Source organism: Phyllosticta citriasiana (assembly GCF_038021145.1).
Source record: "Phyllosticta citriasiana strain CBS 120426 chromosome Unknown IWZ02scaffold_9, whole genome shotgun sequence".
Taxonomy (NCBI): domain Eukaryota; kingdom Fungi; phylum Ascomycota; class Dothideomycetes; order Botryosphaeriales; family Phyllostictaceae; genus Phyllosticta; species Phyllosticta citriasiana.
The window spans coordinates 564669-585890 of record NW_027117286.1 but is presented as its reverse complement, the minus strand read 5'-3'; the positions used below and the strand labels follow the sequence as shown (position 1 = coordinate 585890).

General features: G+C 54.0%; 5 protein-coding genes across 5 annotated transcripts; 3 read left to right on the top strand and 2 right to left on the bottom strand.

The window, feature by feature from the left end:
- Window positions 1-1634: 1634 nt before the first annotated feature.
- IWZ02DRAFT_455894 (uncharacterized protein) lies at window positions 1635-2696 on the bottom strand. The gene has a single exon (XM_066767816.1). It carries the CDS (start codon window positions 2576-2578, stop codon window positions 1649-1651), a length of 930 nt encoding a protein of 309 aa, XP_066621163.1. The 5' UTR covers window positions 2579-2696; the 3' UTR covers window positions 1635-1648.
- Window positions 2697-4168: 1472 nt separating this feature from the next.
- IWZ02DRAFT_455887 (uncharacterized protein) lies at window positions 4169-6058 on the bottom strand. The gene is made up of 2 exons (XM_066767815.1): window positions 5018-6058; window positions 4169-4884 (listed from the first exon to the last, which is right to left on the bottom strand). The coding sequence occupies exons 1-2, from the start codon at window positions 5943-5945 to the stop codon at window positions 4460-4462; spliced, it is 1353 nt and encodes a 450-aa protein (XP_066621162.1). The 5' UTR covers window positions 5946-6058; the 3' UTR covers window positions 4169-4459.
- A 594-nt stretch (window positions 6059-6652) lies between these two features.
- IWZ02DRAFT_434528 (chromosome transmission fidelity protein 18) lies at window positions 6653-9617 on the top strand (the record flags this gene model as incomplete). Its single annotated transcript, XM_066766368.1, has 2 exons — window positions 6653-8486; window positions 8533-9617. 2 exons carry the CDS (start codon window positions 6653-6655, stop codon window positions 9615-9617), a joined length of 2919 nt encoding a protein of 972 aa, XP_066621161.1.
- Window positions 9618-13581: 3964 nt separating this feature from the next.
- IWZ02DRAFT_311348 (uncharacterized protein) lies at window positions 13582-15353 on the top strand. Its single transcript, XM_066764071.1, has 7 exons — window positions 13582-13921; window positions 13971-14087; window positions 14134-14324; window positions 14374-14493; window positions 14544-14624; window positions 14675-14742; window positions 14793-15353. Exons 1-7 carry the CDS (start codon window positions 13775-13777, stop codon window positions 15212-15214), a joined length of 1146 nt encoding a protein of 381 aa, XP_066621160.1. The 5' UTR covers window positions 13582-13774; the 3' UTR covers window positions 15215-15353.
- Window positions 15354-19266: 3913 nt separating this feature from the next.
- On the top strand, window positions 19267-21206 carry IWZ02DRAFT_455875 (G protein-coupled glucose receptor regulating Gpa2-domain-containing protein). Its single transcript, XM_066767814.1, has 2 exons — window positions 19267-19746; window positions 19896-21206. The coding sequence occupies exons 1-2, from the start codon at window positions 19545-19547 to the stop codon at window positions 21020-21022; spliced, it is 1329 nt and encodes a 442-aa protein (XP_066621159.1). The 5' UTR covers window positions 19267-19544; the 3' UTR covers window positions 21023-21206.
- The last annotated feature ends 16 nt before the right edge of the window (window positions 21207-21222 follow it).

Sequence of the window (21222 nt, the reverse complement as noted above, 5' to 3'; positions counted from 1 at the left end):
CGCTTTTATGATAACCGACCGGAACCTCGCAAGTCTCGAACAATCTCCTTCACAGTGCGAGAATTGCGCAAACACGTACTGAAACTGGGCTCCGCCATCTGCAGCTGCACTCCTAGCGGCTCTTGGACCGAGAACTACGCGCTTGCGCGCCACGCCTGCCGGCTGACAGCCCCCCCTCTCTCTCGACTCCACAGCAGCCGCTGCCGCCGCCGCTGTCGTCGTCTCCCTCTGCCCCTTCAACGTCATCCACTGACACCTACCCCTCGGACAGTCGTCTAAATGATACGAGGTCGTGGAAAAAAAAATTTTCTAGAGCCTCACCCCGCATCTGCACCGCCTCGCGGCAGCCTCGTGCTGGTGTCTCGACTCCGGCCGGCTGTGGGGCCCAGAGATCGTATGCAGAGCGACGTTTGCTATTGATCTAGATTCCAGATTCTTTGTGGCTCCTCGTTTGCGCTCCAATGTATGTGTGCCTACCGGCCAATGCAGCAACCATTCGACGAGGCTGATGCGCTTTCTTGCAATGCCTGGCTGCACACGTCATTTTCGATGTGCCTTTTGGTCCGTTTGGTCTTGACCATTGGAGGCTCAAGTCGACTCGGATATGAAGGCGCAGCAATGCAAACACCTGGCAAAGGTACAAGGCTTTGAGGTCAGTGGCGTAATTTTCTTTGCCTTGGACAGAGAGATTTCTAGACCGCATCAAGATCACTAAGCTATGTCAAGTTTGTACTTAGCTAAGCTTCTCTGATGTTGACATGACTGACAACATTTCTACCCGCCACTCTCTCTTCTCCCATCCCCACAGTACTGTGGATTGTCAAACAAGTTTTCCATATCACTTAAGATTCTGATTTCCTATCCGTCTGAAGTCACGGCCCACAGCGTTGTCTACAGCTAAAACAGTAAATGCAATCTGCACTGCTTTTCCGTAGGACTTGGAGCCGTCGACGAGGATGCCGGCGGCTGAAGTGACATCAAACGGATGGATGCGCATAACGTCAGTCACTGTTAAGTACACTGTCGAATGCGGCACTCTTTCTACAGCTGGCTGGCAGCGGAGTGAGTCCGGAGCGGACAGATCAACTGGGCAATGAGGCGGCGCGGCTTTCCAGTCTTCAAACCGTTGAGCCCCTGAAAACCATCATGGTCGGTCAGACGACTGCCAAAAAGTCTGTCGTTGTCGCTCATATGACTACTGCTACCAAGATTTGAGCTGGTAAAATATACGCTGCGCTATGAGTCTAGGACTGGGTAAGAAGTGAAGTAAAAAAAGTAAGTCTGTCTGTTTGATGATGACAGCATAGTCGATTTCCCTACGCGCATGAGAAGTACTTCATCAACAGCATTACAAAAAGATCATGAACGCTTCGTCCACGAAAGGTCGAGTAGCCAGGTCGGCGTTCAATCGACGAGGGCAGGGAATTTGGTTCGGAAATATTGCCCCTGAGACTGTCGACGCACCGCCAATCGAAACAATGATCACTCATAAGTAAAGACAGAATGATCAAAACAACCAATGAACAAGAATTTACCAACTTACCATTCTTCCACACTCCGAACTTGCTGGGCACAGCCCAAGCAGACAGACACACACACAGCTCCAATCAAAAACCACCAAGTCCCCCCCTGTCTCATCTCATCCTCTTCACAAAAACATCCTCACCTTCTTCAGACGCGCCTCCTTCTCACTCGCAAACGCCTCACTCACGACCACAAACTCCGGCGTCCCCTTCCGATCCACCACGACCGCCAATGGCGCCGTATCAACCGTCTGCCCATCGCATATACCATTCATCCAAAACGGATTGCCCTGACGGTCACGCACCCACGCGCCCTTCGCGCGACGGCGGTCCGGCGACGCGATGCGATGTGGGTTGAGAGCAACCTCACGAGCAGAAGACGAAGTCGAAGAAGGGGGTTTGTTTTTGTTTCCATTGTGCATGCCGTCGTGGATGCGACGGAGGCGGTGCCGCAGGTTGAGTGAAAGGGAAGTTGCGCGGCGTAGCGTCGTCGCTCTGACACCCTCGGTGCGCGTGCGGCCGTCTGGCAGTAGGATGAAGTGCTTGGAGCGCCGACACAGACCTAGAGGGCCGCCGCGCGATGACGACGTCGATGTCGACATGGCGTAGCGAGTGGAGCTGCGCGTGGGGGACAGGGCGGAGAGTGAGGGGAGAAACTCGACAGGAGAAACGGCGCGTAGAGTAGCGGGGCTGTCGCTGGCGGCGAGGACCCTGGTGATTTTTCTGCTCACGTGTTGCGGTGCGGCGAGGAGGTGCGGCTCTTTGGGGACCAAGTCGTCCGGGTGCGTTCCGGGCGCGATGATGGGGTCGCTGGGGGGCGCGATGATGCGGATTTTGGGGCCTACGCGCTTTCCCTGGGGGCAGCCGGGGGTTTGAGAACGGCTGCGTTGGGTGGCGGTGGTGGATTTGACATCAGCGCGCGATGGTCTGGTGTTGGTGGTTTGCTGGAGATCGGAGGTCTTTGGGGGTTGTGTCCCGATGCTTGAGGGGTTGCAGAGTTCGTCTTTGTCGGACTTGAAGCTCTTCCAGAGAGGCTTGGAGATGTAGAGGACCATTTTGTTGAAGTGTTCAAGTCGTTCAGATGGAGACAGAAAGGGCGTTAAGGCTGTTGGCAAATTAGTTAGATACCAGATCAAGTTGTTGTTCTGGCGAATGGAAACCTGCAAGAAGAAGATGTTTTATGGAGTCGATGCCACAGACAATCCATGGCTGTGTGTGTTGGGGGAAACAAAAGGCGATAGCTTACTCATTGTTCTCAACAATGTAGATTCTGACGTTCAAACAAGGGCCTTGACGTCACCTTGACCGCTGTACTTTGAATAACACGCGGGACAAAGGGATGGGCGGGAACAATAGGAGAGCGACGAAAAGCATAATCTTGGTTCATTCATCCACAATGGATGGAACAAAGGGTCTCTACTCACTTCTCTCGCACTGCTGCTGCGTGGTGACTGGTCTGAAAGGCTAGAGGGTAGACTCCAAGCCAACACTGGATACCTACCTCCTACCTACACTCCAGCTTTATAATTTGAAAAAGCAACACTACCTAACACCGGAACCCCAATCATCCCCTGTTCGTTCGTGTGGTGAATGGGGAGGAAAGGCGTCATCTATATAGCTCGCTAAAAACTCCAACGGCTGACCTCTGTTCGAAACCTGACGAGAAATGACGATGTTTCTTTTTGCCTTTTCTCCGTTGGCGAAGTCTGACTACTTCCTTTGTAGACAGGCAGACATGCAGTCGGGCGCAAGCTTTTCACACGCACTCGCCCTTTGCGATAGATTTATCCGTCAACATCATGAGGTCCCTCTCCACTGCCCCTCTAACTATTCTTTACTGACAGCTTGACCCGTTATGATGATTCACGCACCAAACCATCATCCCTTATGGCCCGATCTCCGTCAGAGATCGGCAATTTCCAGTGGCTCAGGGGCAGAGCGGTCAGGGGGTCCGGAATCCAGGGGTGAGAATAATGGACATGTTTAAAAGCTTTACCCAATGGCGCCGAATATTGCACTTGAAATTTCCAAACGAAGGCATTCAACGAAGGCAAGGGACAGCCTTCATGGTCGCGGGCGGCGAAAAGGGTATGTCAAAAGGGGCAACATTTTAGTGTGACTTCGAAAGCCTGAACTTACTGGAGGTTTCTGAGACGTCCTAGGAAGGTCGCTAAAAGGTCGCTAAAAGGTCTCTGAGAGATCTCTGGGAGATTTGCGTGGAAAGGCGCCCGAAGATGTTGGAAAAGGTATTATTACCAATTTGGGAACCTCACGGCTGGAAGTGATTTTGCTCAGCAGTGCGGTATCCTTCATCACAGCCCATAGTAAACATTCCCGGAATTTTCGTGTATTGTGAATAATTCCCATCTTGAACTCCATTTGCTGTTGATGCGTAGCAGCGAAGTCGGGTATGCAGATAAGGGGGATTGGCGTAGTCTGTTACCGCGATGTGGCGCTTCTCAACTCCTTGCAGCAAGTATGATGAAATCTAGAAGCGACACCGGAGAGTCGTCGTCACCTTTGGATGGTACGTGGAAAGGAGAGTTACGTTGGTTGTACAGCGAGCTGCGCGGACAGCAGAGACATGATCCAACATCATCTTCACCTTTGTGTAAACCCCACGCGATAGATCAGCACTCAGGATGGATCTGCTCAGCCATCCTGTTAGTAACGGCGGCTTCGATTTTGCTCGTACTGATTGATTGTTTCGCAAAATTTTGGAATAGATATGTAGAGCTAGCATATGTAAGAAGTTGCAGTAAGTGAGGCGTGATGCTGTATCGTTGCTCGATCCCCATGCAGTCGTCTTCCCGTCACTCATCAATAACCGTGAGAGCTGTTTAAAGTTTCTTTTTCCGCCAAAAGGGCCACAACAGACGGGCTTTCCAGTCCCTCTTCTTCTTAATTATACCACGCCTATTGGGCTTCTCTCGGCTTCAAAAATCCCTCTGTGATAGGGCATGTCTTGGAATGGCATCGCTTCGCCGCCTAAGTTTCGGTGGATGGCGTTTCGGGCTTCCTCCGCCAGGAGACTCCCGTCCGACATGGTGCTCCCCACGCTCGCCGCTGCCGGGCTTTGCTGTGGGTGGAGTAGCGGGATATGCCCCGGGGCCTCGTCGGGATGGTCCGGGGACGTCGTCATGGTGCTCGTCCCCGTCTCCGTCGTCCTGATCACCGTTGAGACCATCGAAGGAATCGTCCCCATGAACCTTTTGCGAAGACTTGGAGGGCTGACTGGCGCCGAAGTGGGCGGAGGCGGAGGCGGATCTGGGGAGGGGGGTCTCAGACGGAGTTTCCGGCGGGGTTGAGGGAGGAGACGGGGGTGAGAGCGGCCGGAAACGAGGTTTCTTGAGGCCAGTGCCTGAGCTATGGTTATTTATTTGTTACCTTCATTGCGATTATGTCCAAAGCAAGGAAATAGGGGGGTGATTAGAGTTCAATGAACGAATCCTATTCACCTTTACCCTTGGTGCGGTTGTGGCAGTCTGTCCCACCTTCATGGTCGTGGTACTCGCACTCGTCCCCCGATGTGGGATCAGTGAAGAGCTGACCACCAGTACCTGTCTTGATGGCGTTGACAAGGTCGACCGCAAAGTCTGGATTGCTGTCGAAACAGGCGCGGTAGTCTTCAGCGTCCTTGTCACTGTCCGGGTCCATGAGCTGCCGGGCGGCAATTCGTGTTACCAAGGTCCGAAAGGGCGACCCCTCTGGACTTTCGCGGTATATTTCGTTGATTTCGTCGGCGTCTGGCACCAATCGCGCCTGGTTTAGGCCTTTGCGATATTGATCAATGGCCATGTTTTTGAGTTCGGGCATGTCGAATCGTTCGCAAAGCAGGTACAGCTTGTGACAGGCCACAGCGTACTCAAACTTTTTCCCCGCATCGGCAATGCTGCTCACATCTTCAAGTTTGCCTTGATAGAGCCACTTGACGAGCAACTCAAAGCCTTTGGGATCGTCTTCGACCAACTCCAATTTGTTGCTTGCCTTGTTCTTGGTCGATTCATTCGTCTGCAGCTCGGAAGCAAGGTATTCGGAATGGTAGCACAGGACATTGCGGTGGAGAGCCCAGTGTCTCTTTGCCTCCCCAGTGCCAACGTAGACATCAATCAGGGGACCGGAGAGAAGCCTGGCACGCACATTCTTAGCATGCGCTTGTACGCGCAGACGGTGAGAGTGAATGCGGTAGGGAAGCGGACGCCGGGCTTGCGCATCTGGAGTGCCAAGGTTGATTGAATCGGAAGGAAAGATGGGATAAGGCAGCGGCTCAGGCTGTACGTACTCGGCGAAAGATTTTGCAGAGGTGTCGCCAACGTTTGCGGCGGTCGAGGCCATGATGCGAAGTCTGCGGCGCTGCCGGCGGAGGTGCGGGTAGGCGAAGTCGCGGACAAAGGTTACGTGGGAGCTGTCGCGCCAGTGCATGCGACTGGTTTTATAACCAAACTTGTCGAAATAGCGTGGGCATTCAGGCCGCAGCGTCGAGGGCGCATTGCGGTGCAGTATCTTGGACTTGCGATAGCTCGAGGTTTGAGGTCAGCGGGCGAGTGGCGGCTGGGGTGGAGTAACAGGAAGCAGGTTAGACGGCGCTTGAGGCGTCGCTCATGATTGGTCGGCTGGCTTGAGCCCTCATTCACGCAATCAACGCGTTGACGCGCCCATCCCAGACGCGTCCTCGACAACAACCTCCGCGTCGCCTGACTCGATTAACTAGGTACCATGCCAACCTATTTCCAATGAGTTATTCGGACCTGTACGACTTGCCGACATCTTATGATCCCGCTCTGCACCTCCATTCTGAAGATCCACCCGCTGTCGACCACCCGGCGCTGCCCACCAGCTCCCATTCAGACGAGATAGAAGCCTTGGCCCTCCAGAAACAAGAGACGACTGCAGCCAAGTCAAAACAGGGAATAGTCATTCAGCACCGAGCCTGGCAGCTGCCCGAGGCTTTCCTCAGCGAAGAGGACCACTTGCTTGGTGATTGCTCTCTTTCGGTCCATGGAAACGCGGTCTAACACGGCGCAGAGACCCCCATAAGGCGACAACAAATTCTCCAGGACCACTCAATTGGAATCACGCGTAGCTCAAGTCCACCATTCATTCCACCTTCATCGCCTCCGAGCCTCCAGATGCCCTTCGAATCTTCGCCGGTACATTATCCTCGGAGCTCGTCTCCAGTAGTGGATTCCGCGAGAAAGAGGAGAAAGGTCAATGGCGAAAGAGATCCTCTGCACGATCTGTTAGCCAACAAGGAAAACAAGAAGCGTGGCCCATTTCTTGATGAGGAGTCGGACGACGAGGAAGACTATGCGACTATCAAAGCCGCGCATGGAAAGCGAAAGGCCACCGCAGAACCTGTTCTCACAGTAGCTGCGGAATCAGACATCTCAGCAGAGCTCCCGACTGTCGAGGATGAAGGTCCTATGAGTGCGGAGGACGGATACCTGGATGTCGATGTCCCATTGGAAGAAGCCGCGTCTCAACCAGTATTGTCCCAAACGAGGAGCAAGGTGCCGATTACCATCAAAACATGCTCCGGTAAATCAATGTATATCGCTGAGCGACGAAAGGCTGCAGCAGTTCCGTTTGAGCAGCTCATAGCGCAACGATCAACTGCAAAAGAAGGGAGAGCGCGAAAAAGCTACTATGGCATTGATATACACGCTTTGATGGATGAGGCTACCCAGGAAAGTGAACAAGACCGACTGCGACGGCAACACATGGACATCGATGCACCTCGAGAGTCGATAGAAGCATCTCCAAAGGGCAAGAAGCATCGCCATTTGATGTGGACAGAAAAATACCGCGCGCGAAAATTCACCGACTTGGTTGGCGACGAGCGCACGCACCGCTCAGTTCTAAAGTGGCTCAAAGCGTGGGATCCGATCGTCTTTCCTGGTTCGAGTCGTCCTAAGCCGAGGACAGCCAAGGCACAGGGAAACCTGGAGGAGGAACCTGTTCATCGCAAGATTATGCTCTTGACAGGACCTCCTGGACTTGGAAAAACAACATTGGCCCACGTTTGCGCGCGACAGGCTGGCTACGAGGTGCAAGAAATCAATGCCAGTGACGAAAGAAGTAGAGACGTTGTTCGAAATCGTATCAGGGATATGGTGGGCACGGAGAACGTAAGGGGCATCAACACCAAGACCTCCTCGGGCGAGACTGTGAGAAAAGCCGGCAAACCTGTGTGTGTCGTTGTCGATGAAGTCGATGGTGTGGTCAGCGGAAGCGGAGGAGGATCCGAGGGAGGCTTCATTAAAGCCTTAATTGACCTCGTCCATCTCGACCAAAGGAACTCGGCACCCAAAACCGTGGAGATCACGACAAAGAAGCGGAAAAAGGGCGACAAGTTTCGTCTTCTACGGCCGATGGTTTTGATTTGCAACGACCTGTATCACCCGTCGCTGCGCGCTCTTCGTCAGTCATCCATTGCGGAAATCATCCACATCCGCAAACCACCCCTCAACATGGTCGTGCCACGTCTGCACTCCATTTTTGAGCGCGAGGGTGTCCCGGCCGATACCGATGGTGTGCGAAGGCTATGTGAGGCCACATGGGGCGTCAGCAGCCGCAAAGAAGGCGGAAGCAATTCGACTGGCGAGGGCGATGTTCGTGGTGTCATGGTCGTTGGTGAATGGGTTGCGAGAAAGCTTTTGGCCGAGACGAATGGGAACAAGAGGCTGACCCGGAAATGGATCGAAGAAAATATTATCAATGACCTCTCTCACGGAGGCGGTGCGGCCAGGGGTCTGGGCCGAGGTGGCGCCAAAGAGGTGGTTGAGCGGGTGTTTAAGGATGGTGCTGGGTTTCCAAAATCGGCAGCCTTGCTCCACGCACAGGCGGCCAATATTGAACATAGTGGATCTGCCATTGGTGTTGCAGAGTCGACCAAGCGGTTTGCCATGAGCAGGCTGCGGGAGATGGTTGAAACTGCAGGAGATACCGATCGCATTGTCACAGGTACGCGGCTTGTTTGGTTGGGATTGAATTTTGCTGACTGGAACAGAATGCTTCACGACTTTCCCTGACCAACCTTTCCAAGATGACGGTTTGCTTAGCAAGCCCACAAACGCCTATACCTGGCTCGATTTCCATGATGCCATTTCCAGCGCTCTATACTCGGGTCAAGAGTGGGAGCTTGCTCCATATCTCTCCAGTCCAGTCCTAGCTTTCCACAGTCTATTTGCATCGTCCATTCGTCCCTCCTTGGCAGCAGTCACGGCCTTGAACAAGGGCAAAGATGGCTCCGATGTGTCTGAGCCACTGCCATTTACTGGCCCATCGGCCCCATATCAAGTTTCGGAACTCACACGCGCCAACCAAGCTGCTTTGTCAGCAATCCAATCAAACCTCAGCCTCAACCTGTCTCGAATGTATCGCTCGAGCGCCGACATATCCACCGAGCTAATCCCCTACCTTCTGCGGATGCTTTCTCCCGATGTAAAGCCCGTCATCATCAACACGGCATCTGCCGCCGACAAGACCAAATCAGCCCCTACAGCCTCCGTTCGCAAAGCATCGGAGAAAGAGCTTGTCCGTCGGGCCGTCAACGCCATGTCGGCAACAGGCGTGCGCTTCGAAAAGAGCCGTGTCGACTTTGCAGACCCTCGTCAAGGCAATGGCGGCTGGGTTTACCGCATGGAGCCACCGCTGGACGCGTTCGCCCGCTTCGAAACCATGACGGCCGCGCGTGCCTCGAGCGACGAAAAGGTTCGCTACGGCGTGCGGCAGATACTCGACGCGGAGCTGAAGCGCGAAGCAGCGCGTCTCGAGTTCGAGGCGCGCAAGAGATGGGGCGGCGTCGTCGACGACGTAGCCGACGACGTCGAGAAGATGGGTGTTGCCGATGCGGCGACGGCGGCACAGGGCACAGCCAAAAAGGTTGTGGTCAAGAAGGACTTCTTCGGTCGCGTCGTTGTCAAGGAGGTGCCAGTGTTGCCGGCTGGCGAAGAGGGCGAAGCCGAACTGAAGAGGAGGCGGAAGAAGGAGGAGGGTAAAGAGGAAGGACGCGTGTGGGTTAGCTACCACGAGGGCTTTTCGAATGCGGTCAGGAAGCCGATCACGTTGGCTGAGCTTTTGGGCGGTTTGTAAAGTGGTTCTGAAGGTGGGTGCAGTTTGTTATATTCTGTAGATTCAGCGGCTTCAGAATTTCTCCTGAATCATCCAGATGCTTCTACCTTTTGCCTTTGACGTGGAGCATTTGTCTACTAGAAACCATGGTCCTCGGACAGCCCAGGAAGCATTCGTCCTCCACCCAGCCATGCAAACTCTCACATGGCCAGAAGGCGTAACTCCGGCTCCTCACGACTGTTGAACGTCTCGCAGCTGCTTGGCATCCATCACAGCCGAATGGCGTAACTCCGGCTCCTGATGACTGTTGAACGTCTCGCAGCTGCTTGGCACCCATCGCGGCTGAAAGGCGTAATTCCGGCGATTGTTGACTGTCTAACGTCTATACAGCTACTTGGCGCCCATCACAGCCAAAAGGCGTAATTCCTTCTCTCAATGAATGTCCCACGTCTACGCAGATACTTCAGGTTATGTCACCATCTATCACGTCCAAAAGGCGTAACTCCGGCTCCTAATAACTGCTGAACGTCTTGCAGCTGCTTGGCACCCATCACGGCCGAATGGCGTAACTCCGGCTTTTGAGGATTCATTGAACTTCTGGAGCGTTGATTATGTCAGTTTTGGCTTGAAGGGGGGATCTGTGGTGGGAGAAGTGGTGGCTGATAATGAATTGGTGTTCGGAGGTGCTCGAAGGGGCTGACTGAGGATTCTGGTGATTAGAGGGTCTGTGAGCTAGAATTAGCATGATGATGAGGAGGTTGTCTGGAAAGGATTTGGATGCTGAAGTTGGTCTTGAAAAAAGATTCCTACATATCCTAGCAACATTACTCGCTCAATGCCTTGATTTGAGCATTCAATTTTCTTCTGTTGTCTCTCTCTACTTGCGTCAAGTCACAAGAAGTCAAGCTTCAGCTCACTCGAAACAAAGCTCCGTAGCCGAAGCAGCCTTGCATCCAAAGCACATAACCACGCTCCGCTGATTTGCCTGATTGCGGTGATGTAAGCGCTTCTTCGGGCAGCACCATACCGAAGGCGCAGAGACTCCACGGCACCCTCTTGTCAGTGTTTCAAACCCTCAGGGCGATGAGTCTCGCAGTTTCAGCCCCGCAGCAAGCAGCTCTGCCGTATACGCCACGCCCATTAGTTCATTCATGCAAAATTCTACGCGCCGTTCCGCTGCATAATGTTTGTTCCGACTGCATGAGGGATGCGAGCAGCAACAAGCAAGCGTTAGTGGCGGTGGTGATTCAGGGGTTCGGCGCAGCAGCAGATCGCACAACAGGGACTGCGGGGTCTGAGTGATTCGCACCCCTGGAGCATCAGCCTGCAGCTGTTCGTCTCTCTGTCTGCAAGTCGCAGGAGACTCGTTGACAAATCAGCGGTTTTGCTGCTGCGTTACCAATCTTATTCCGGCTGCTCGCTGATTGGGACGGCTTCGCTTATCGTGCGAGTGCCAGCGTACGTGCGAATGCGAGATCTGTTGGCCGTAGACGAGCAGACTGCGGTGAGGTTTCCGGCAAGACATCAACGGGCTGTTTAATGTCGCAATCTAGGACTTGGTCGGTTTCAACCCTGAGCCTTGTCAATAGTTCGGGTAGCTTTTGACAATCCGCACGGGCTACAGAACCGGAAGACCTAGCCAAGCTGGACAGCAAGCCGAGGCAGACAAAAGGCAACGGCTCCGAAGCGGCCGGACTAATCTGGGGATGCAGCGGGGCATGCGGGATGATATAGGGGCGTTTGACTTCGTAAGGTAATGTCCGCGATGGCGGGCCAGGCAAGGCAGAACCGTGCTCGGTTCGAGCCTGAGTTCTAGTCGCTTACTGGCAATGTTGGACTTGAGGAACAAGGTTTATTGCACTCTGTTTCTATTTTGCTAGCAAGACTTGCTATGGAGCGACTTGGGGTTTTTTGTGCGGTTCCCAAGCAAAGTCGTCCGGTATCGTTGGCGCCGCAGAATTCGGTGTATTCCTGCGGAATAGGCTGTCACTGTTATAAAGATTCTGATCTCAACATGTTGAAAGAGAATCACCTCGCCGGATCACCAGGGGCTTACGTTGCGAAATGATGGTCGTGGGGCATGAGGCGCTACACCGCCGTGAGTCGTAGAGCTGATTCGGGACCCTGGCCCTGCATGCCGGTCAAGTGCTTAGAGCAGTCGGCAATCCTGCTGGTGCCGACAAGGTCGAAAGCTGCCTCCCTGATGGACGATGGCCAGGCTCGCTATTTCGGTTAGAGGTCACGGGCTCAGGCAAGGGAGCACGAGCTCAAGTGTATGATGCTGTCAAGTCTGCCCAAAAGATAAAGTCAATGAACAGCCTTAGGCTAAATGGCAAGTAGTACCGTGCGCTCGAGAAGCCACATCAGGAGCAGTTGTGGAAATGTCTGAGCAGACGACTGATGGATGGAGATTGAGAGATGACCGATACCAACAGCCAGGAAGCGAGAGGCTGGAAACTCCCGAGATGGACCCAGCGAGGAGCACCAAAGACAATGAGGAAGTGGATGCGGCGTGGGTTGATGGAGCAAACGGACGGGACGTCTGCTGGAGCGGAAAAGTCATGGCCCGATCTCCGACATCGACCGCACTCGACCCGCGTCGTCCCCGACTTCTCCGCCCCCATCCTTTTCGTTTCTGAAGCACTTTTGTTGTCCATGATCAGCTCCCGTCGACACTGACGTCCGTCCTTTGCCGCTGCATCCAGGCCCTTATTGCGCCTCCAGCCGAGCGCTCGCATCTCAGCCCCAATTCTACATCCAAGAGCTGCCGGATCATCATGCGCAGTGGTCACAATGATTGCGTACGCAGCAGATCGTTCTCTGTTCCTCTGAAAACGGAAAAAGGAGACGCCAATCAATGGCGGTGCGCCGAGGTTTGATAACCAACAGGTCAATCCAAGGTCCTTCCGATGCTCCCATCTCTTCATGCTCTCCTAGGGGAAGCCATGCACACTGTGCCACATTTTCAGAGCAGCCATTTGGCAGTCTATTGCCTACTTTGCTACTGCTGAAATTATTCCACTACACCAGCTTATTGGACAGCAAGAGGGTATGGCAGTCCTCATTGGTTCGCGTCGCGACGTGCTTCGGTCCGAGTTCAGTCCGCCGCTTTGCGGTTGACGCGCCAGGCGAAACATCCAAGCGGAACGCAATCCGCAGTCCCACGAGCTAGAACATCCACAGCATCATTCTTTGAACAATTTTGTCTTGCCGCGGCCAAACTGAAATCCGTGGTTGCTCGATTTGCCGGTCCGCTGCTCGTCCCTCGCCAAAATAACCAGTGCAAATCTTGCCGCCACCAAAACTCGGAACGTCTTGAACTCTTTGCTTTCTTTGCGCCCTCCTCGCTTGAAGTTTGTATGTGGAAACCATTCCGGGATGATCTCACGGCTTGGACCACCGTCTGCGCTTTATTACCCATCGCATCCTGTGACTGCAAGGCAGCGGGACCTGGTGGCGGTGGCACCAGTGGGCTCCGACTTGCTCTCCTTGCGGGCATGGCAGGGATCATTGCGGAATCCTGTGCCGCTCTGCTCCAGCATGGAGCCGTGGATGCGCACTCAGACGTCCCAAATTAACGGCGTGGATGATGGCAGTCGCCAGATATGTACCTGCAGAACCCAGGCTGCAAAACATGCTTGGAGTTCCTTTCTGCCGGTTCCACGACGCGCTATTGCAGCGGAAGAAGCATTATCGAAGCCTTCGAAAAACGTGTCCAGGTTCATGGTCGGGTGCCACTCACTTCACTGCAAGACCGACCCTCCGCTTGCCCTTTGCGCTCTAGGCTGTTAGCAATCAGCATCCCTCGTCCTCGAGTCCGAGCTTCTCAGCTACCAGGACGAGATCCTTTTCAGCCTGCTTTTTGTCCCATAGCGCCCGACCCCGGCTCTCTATCAACCCAGCTTCCCCGCCGTCCTGCCAGCCGACGAGTTTCAAACTTCCACTGGTTGGTGTCCTCTCTTTACCACACTCGCTATAGGACTCCTCGAACAATACGAACGCAAGAATTTCGCCACGGGATCCTTGCCTGACGTCGTACGACCTTTTTTCGAAATCCAGGCCCTCGATCCCCGCCTCTCCACACTTTGTGAAGTCAACATCAGAGGCCTTCCGCTGGAGGCCACCCACTCGAATCCTCAAGTCGACTGAGCAAGAAGCCACGACGCTCGATACCGAAAATGATATACGAAGACCATGCGGGGAACGTGACGGCAATGGTCGTTACGTTGACGATTGTTGGCTTTGTTCTGTTCATTCTGCGACTTGTCGTACGACTAAAGCACGCGGCATGGGGTATCGACGACACATGCATGGTCGTCGGAGCGGTAGGAATACAGGTCGAATTAGGGCTTCATGACGCTAATTTGTGGACAGTTCCCATATGCTGTTCTCTGTGCAGTGTCTCTTGGAGGCTCCTTTAATGGTATTGGTATTCACAAGTGGAGATTCGAAGATCCAGATCTTGCCAAGTACCAGTCTCTTGGCCTCAAAGTACGATCCTCTCAATCTTGGGTAGATCTATCGCTGACAAGAGAAGTGGTTCTTTCTTTTTGAAGTCTTTTACTGCGGTGCCATCATTCCCATCAAGCTGAGTATCGCTTGGCAATTGATCCGCATTGCGGCGGGAAGGAAACACTATGTTTACTGCCAATATGTGGTCATGGGCTTGTTTACTGTGATGAACGTAATTGCCTTGTTCTTCATCATTTTCCACTGCTGGCCAGTTTCGTAAGTTTGTTGCTGCCTTCTGTTCATCACCTAGCTAATGCATGAAAAGGTATGTTTGGAACACCGACCCGAGCGTCAAGGGCAGCTGCCGCCCATCTACAGAGCTTGCAGACGTCTACTACGCGACTACCGCTGTCAACATTGCCACTGACTGGATCTGCGCCTTCTTGTAAATACCATCCAATGCCGATCCGTCACACATCACTGACAATACAATAGGCCAATTCCTCTGCTCTGGAATGTCAAGCTCAACCGGAATGCCAAGGTCTCGGTTGCTGGTATCTTGGGACTTGGTTTCTTGTAAGTTCACCTGCATCTTTCTCGCAGTGGCCTGGTCTGACTTTGAACAGTGCATCTCTCAGTGCCTGCATTCGTCTCAAGTACACGGTCAACCTGAACAACTCCACCGACTACCTCTGTAAGTCTGCTTTATCATCCTAATTTGAACATGTCACTAATTTGGCCAAGACTCTGTCGCCGACATTGTCACTTGGGGTTACGGTGAAAACGGACTCGGCTTCATCGTTGGCAACGTTTCGACCCTGCGTCCACTTTTCCGCAAGCTCCTCCACTTGGGCGGTTCAGACAACGACTCCAAAGGGGGGGCGATGTCCAACAGCTACGGATTTCCACAGGGCGGCCGACGAACCTACAAAGAGTTCGACTACGAGCTCGAAGGCCAACCAAGTGGTGCGTCCTCAAATGCCGACAAGTTCGCCGCGGTAGCCACACAGACTCAGATCCGCGGTGGCGGTCGATCTGAGAGCGTAAGCTCTGACAGTGAGAGCCAGAAGAAAATCCTGTCGGGGAATCAGCATCAATCCATGAACCAGGGCATCATGGTCAGCCATCAAGTGAACATTTCGCACACCGAAGAGAGAGTATTCTAGAAGAGCAGCACGTCAGCCTGGTTCAAAAGGAAGGAGAAGGGGAGAAAAGGTGAAACTCCAAAGGCACTTCTTTTGGTCGCAAAAAGTTGTCGGGATGACGGAGCAAGGCGTAACTGGAACACGCGATTATCTGGCATGCTTCATGCTGGTCGTTTAGAGATACCACGGTCTTCATTTCTCATGCGCGATTATTAATCCTTTTCAGACGACGGTTTAGGAGGGCCAGACTTTACGCATTCTTGAAAAGACACCCCACAACCATTCTCACAGTAATTTGATGCCTCAAGTTTCCGTTTCTTTGAACGACGAAGCTCTATTAAGGTTTACCAGTGGCGTCGAGATCCGCGAATATCATCCGCTTAGAGTCATGAATTCAGAGGTTCAGAGTCATGTAATCAGAGTCATGCTGCAGCTCTTCTCGAACGCCAAGACTTGCATCTTCAGATCCGACTGTTCAACTCCAGAGCATTCGGAAAAAAAAAAATTTAAAAAAATTCAATGTCTTCGGAAAGCTGGCCGGTAAATCACTTGCCAGCCGACCATCCCCCACGCACACGAAGCTTGACCGAAAAGCGCCGCGAATGAGGTTTTCCTAACAAGCCACATCGCCCTGCACACGCTACCGTGACGGCGACTCCTGTTGGACCCGCAATATTCCTTTCACGGCTCCACATGTTCACTTTGTCCTCCTTCGCGGTTCCCGGCCCGGATCGTCCGACTTTCGGATGTGCCGAAGAATCTTTTTCTCTTTGCACAAGCTTGAAGCTGTGAGCAGCAGCCCACACACACAAAGCCCACCGACATCCCACAGGCCACAGCAAGAGGGTCGACGAGGCCGCCATTCGCCTGCAGCAAACTGTGGCGTCGAGATCTTTGCTTCACAAGGCGAGAGCCCCCTCATGTTCCAGCCCGCGCATCTGTCGATCGCCATCAAAAAACCACCCTGCCCCAGCTCTCGTAATCGTCGTATCCCGCACCGCTACAATTATGCACCGCGATCCTACATCTTTCTGGAATAGCCGAAAAGGGTCTCCGCGGCGGTTTTGCCTGTCGGCTCTACCATGATGACAGTGATACTGGTATGATGTAACCTGAGACAGCAGACAAGCCGACGGGTACCGCCGTGGTTGACGCGGTCGCTCTCGGGTCCGGTTTCCTCCTTTCTCTGGCCCCTGTGCTGCTGTCTTGCTGTTTCATGGTTCGCTTGCATACGGTAGGCACAATGAAACTGAAGTCGCCCCCAAACTCCACACCAAGGACCCGCAGTATCTGAAAAGTGGCGGCACCGGAATACCGCATGGCATTTTGCGCGTCGTAGCACTGGATCCGACGGGGACGCGGCCTCGTCCCGTGTGTCGCGCTGACGCTAGAATTTATATGGAACCATCATCGCTCGGGATAAGTACGTTTCGGGTTCTTTGAGGACAACTGCTCGCCGCTTGGTCCATTATATGGTCAGATATGCAAGACCTGAGGCCGTGGAGAATGATTCCAATTGCATTTAGGGCAAGGACTGTCGTCGGATGTACTCATCGGAGGATGATGAAGCGTGATGATGTGCTGATATTCTGGTTATACAGATGGATCAAAGATTTCATGTGGCTACATCCACGAAATCTCAGTGGCTACAGAGCTCATGTCGCTTTGTTGGTCAATTTGTGCCTCAACAACTTGACTTGCTCTGTTCTCCCCCGAGCATGGCCACGCCAATCGACCAGCTCAGGACTTTCAATTCATCCGACGCCAGTGTTGAGCAGCTCGCTTATCCTCTCCAGTGGTTCACATTCCCATCAAATAGCCACAAGTGTGGCCGAATTAGAGGCCCCGCCACAACAGCCCCCCAAAGTATTACTCCGCGTCTTCCACTGGCACTCGTCAGAAATTTCCAGCTCCGCAGAACGCAATATGCCTTCTGCAGTACACGAAAAGGGGCGGATGAAGTATCGACGTTCCGCCCAACCAAGGTCTCCCAGGTCGCTGTGAGAGCCACTAACCTATTTCAGAAGTTGCATTTACTTTCCCTCAAGATCGTTGTAAGTCTTCAAGGCCAAGTCGATCAACGCTCGCGGCCTTGAAGTTGAACTTTTGGTCATGTGGATGACAAAGTTCCCGCGTGCTACGGGAAACGGGTCACTCCGTACTGTCAGCAATGGCAAGAAGGGACCTCCCTGTAAAGACTCTTTTCCTGTCGTGTTTTCATGCCTTTATGCATCATACATGTCTGTTCTCGGGCGCGCAATGGCTCTCCCTCAACCAGCTTCAAGGTACGCAGCAGTGATAGAGTTTGAACTACCAGCCGCTGATCGACGAAAGCAGACACAAAACTCAGGTGGAAGACGTCCCCTTGGTGGTGTTTCGTGAACCAGATTCCTTGTCAGGTCATGGTTGAACTACGGCCCGTGTCTCAAGCATGAAACTTGCCCAGGAGACGATGGAACTCAATTGCAGGTGCCAAATTCGTTATCCTGCCCTACCACAGCAGCTCTGTCAAAGCCCAGAAAATCTTTCCCACTTATTGGGGCCAAGAAGAAGCCTTCGATGTGGACTTGTCACAACGCGAAGATTTTGGGGCTGTCCCGTTAAGCACATCGCTTCAAGCCGCACAAGGCCTGTGAAACCACAAACCGACTCATTCACGTTTCTAGAACAACCAAAAAACAGTTTCTCGAAGCCCCGTGTGTTACCAAAAACGCCTCCCGCAGTCAGCCGTTCGCCGCACGTCTTGTTAGAAGCCGCAAACCGCTTGCATAACGCAAAAAGGCAGGTTGGGCGTCAAAGTAAGCTGCTTTGCACGTAGCAAATGTTTAAGCACTTTAGCCCCTGCTGGAGCCAAGCCGTTGGCCAGCAGAGATCCGACTTTGTTCTCGCCCCTGTCCCGTTGCTTCTCGATGAGGCTATCCCAGTGAGGTACCAACGATTCAGCTCTCGATGGCAGGAGAGCGAACAGGCGCCGTGGTCCGTTGCTCTCGGGCTGAGGATAGTGACGAGGGTTGAGCAGCTAGCGCGGACACTGCTGGTTTGTACATCATGCCCCAGGTTGTAGTAAAGAGGTTATGCTGCCTTTTCACTTTGCGGGGTTGAGTTTCGGACGCATTGTGCGTGCCAAACCTTTGGCAACGAGGCATTGCTAACGCAAATGATCAAAGAGAGTGTTGCTTCAAAAATTCCAGCGATGGACAACAGTTGAAAATGGCGTCACCTCGCAACGTATCACGACCTTTTTGCTTTCCTTCTTATCCGCTGCACCTCTAAATTGACGTGTCATCACAGTACGAAACTGGTCGGAAGCGCACACTTGCTTCATGACTTTATTCAACAGCCAAGCCATTGATCCCAGCAAATTCTACATGCTAATCACGACGACGCTTCCCCTCTATCAATTAAACTTCAGTGCCCCGTCCCAATCTCGCCGTCCGCCAGCCAGTCACTCCGTCACTCCGTCACCGCTCCCCCGCTCCTTGTCTCCGTCCCGTCTTCACCCAAGAGCAGCGTCACCAACACCACCACTAAAATTTCCCGCACTTCACACCAGCCAAGCGAAACCCTGGCATATTCTCTCGGACTAGCGCCATCCGCGGACGGACTAGTCTGCCCGAGGTCACGGCGGTCCAATCAGCTTGCTCGATGCTCTTCGCTGAATAGTTGCAGATATATTTGCCCAAAGCAACGACTGGCGAACCAGCACGGCCGGGGTACCATATTGTCGCCGCGCTCCGCGTCTCACCAGAAGGCTTTCACAATGGCGGGACGAAGGGGAGACGAGCTGAGCCCAGCTATGTTGAGCGTCCTGGCTGGTTTACGTCTTCGCCTTGATCGCTACACTACAACTGCTGTCGTCGCATTGCATCGCGGTTTACAAAAAGTTGAGTGAATGTTCCTCAGCGTAAGGGAATAGCAAGAAGCGTCAATAGCGCGGCAAACGGAATGCACGAAACCCTCCCCAAAGAAAACCCTCTCCAACCAGCGCGCGCGGGACCCTTGTCCGTTTGTAAATGCGCAGCACACAGCATCCATGCGCGCCCACCACCGCAGGCTGGGCGGGTCGCGGCTAACCCCTCCGTTTACCTAGGCAATACTCTCAGTCAAGCATAGCGGCGGGCAGCATGTAGCGGGTTGACACGCGGACTATCAAAAAGCACCAATGCCGCTTCATGCTCCGCCTGAATTCTCTCCGCCATACGCGCCCCTCACGAGTATCATACATCTCGACATCATCCGCTGCGACTCATCGCCTCGCCGCCGCCTTTCTCTGGTACCCGGATCGAGGTAGTCATGGCGGACGGAGCTTCGCAGCACACGCTGTCGTCGTCATCGTTGTCGTTGTCGTCCCATGGCCACCACCACCACCACCACCACCACCAACGGTCCATTACCACCACCGCCGAAATACGACCCCCGGATCGCGCTCCCCACGCTCGTTGGCAGCCTCCTCTCGTGTGCCGCGACTAGCGCCGTGCTCGTGTGCTACGTGTTCTATCGAAGCCAGCAGCGCTCGTTTCGACATGCTCTCGTTTTCAATCTGGCGTTGGCGGGTGAGTTATTTCTTCTCCCTTGACTTCGATATCTTGGCATAAGGAGGAGAAAACCCAGAAAGTTCAAGAAGCGGATTTTGAAAACGGCATGTTGAGAGAAAAACAAGGAGTGAGAATCCTTTTCCGACTGACACATCCCCGCACCGCAGAGTTCATCAACACGCTCAACAATTCCATCTCGGGCTCCCTCAAAGTCGCCACCCGCGGCGGCCTCTCCCCGGGCTTCCTCTGCTCGCTCAACGGCTTCGTCGGCCAGCTCTCAATCCAAGCCGCCGACTTCTCGATCCTCGCCATTGCCCTCGTCACGCTGCTAACGGTCAAGCACTTCGCCTACATGCCGCGGGCCTCGTGGGGCAAGAAGCTCGCCATCTGCCTCTCCGTGTACATTGTGCCGATAGCGACGGGCACGGCCAGCGTCTCGCTCGGCGTCATGGCGCCCGTGAGCGGGAATTGGTGCTGGATCAGCGAGGACAAGACGGCGTTGCGGTATGGGCTTGGCCATGGGTGGCGCTTTGCCGTCATGTTTGGCACCATGTTCATCTACATTTACCTGGCCGCGTACATGCGCAAGAACTTCTTCTCGTCGTATCTCAGCGACGTGTCGTCGGGCGGGTCGTACGGCGCCTCGGACCCCAGCTACGTCGCCGACGACGAAGGCGACGACGAGCGCACCGAGATCCAGATCGAGCTCGCCAACATCCTCAAGAACCCCGCCGCCATCGAGCGCGATGACTCGCCGCTGCGAGGCGAACTGCCCATGCACCAGTTTCAGCATCAGCATCATCGCCGACGCTCATCAAATGCCGGCAGCGGTGCCGGAGGCGCGCCCCGCACTCATCACGGCTCGCGGCGCCCATCCGCTGCAACCACCATCACAACCACGACCAAGGGTCTCCCGGCCACCGACCTCTTCGCCAACCCTTTCCCGGCCAATGAGGCCGTTCCGAGCGACGGCTCGCCGTTTCCGATGGCCACCGCGCAGGCGCCGGCTGGCGCGGGCATCTCGGGCGCGGCGCAATCGCGCAAGGTGGAGCGCGAGGTCAAGCGCATGATGATGCTCAACGCGTATCCTGTGCTGTACGTGCTGCTCTGGATACCCGGCGCCGTGAATCGGTTTTTCGAGGCGTCGGGGTCGAAGGTCAAGTGGCTGGCGATTGCGCAGAGCAGTACGCAGTATGTTGGGTTGGCGAATGCATTGACATATGGGTTCAATGAGCATTTGTGGCGGCGGATTCGGCATGATGTTAGGGGGTGGTTTAGGAGGGGCAAGTCGTGATCGGCGTTGTGATTTCGCTGTCGCCGTTGACGATGGCGGCTATGGGTTTGGCTTTTAGTCGTTGTTCTGGTGCTGGCACTCTCTTGCAAGATACCCCCTTTTTTCATGACTTTTACGTCTACGAGACCCGGGACGGAGCCTTTCATCAGATTAGCGAACCAAAATTGATACGATTTTCCCACGTACTCATTCAGTCACTC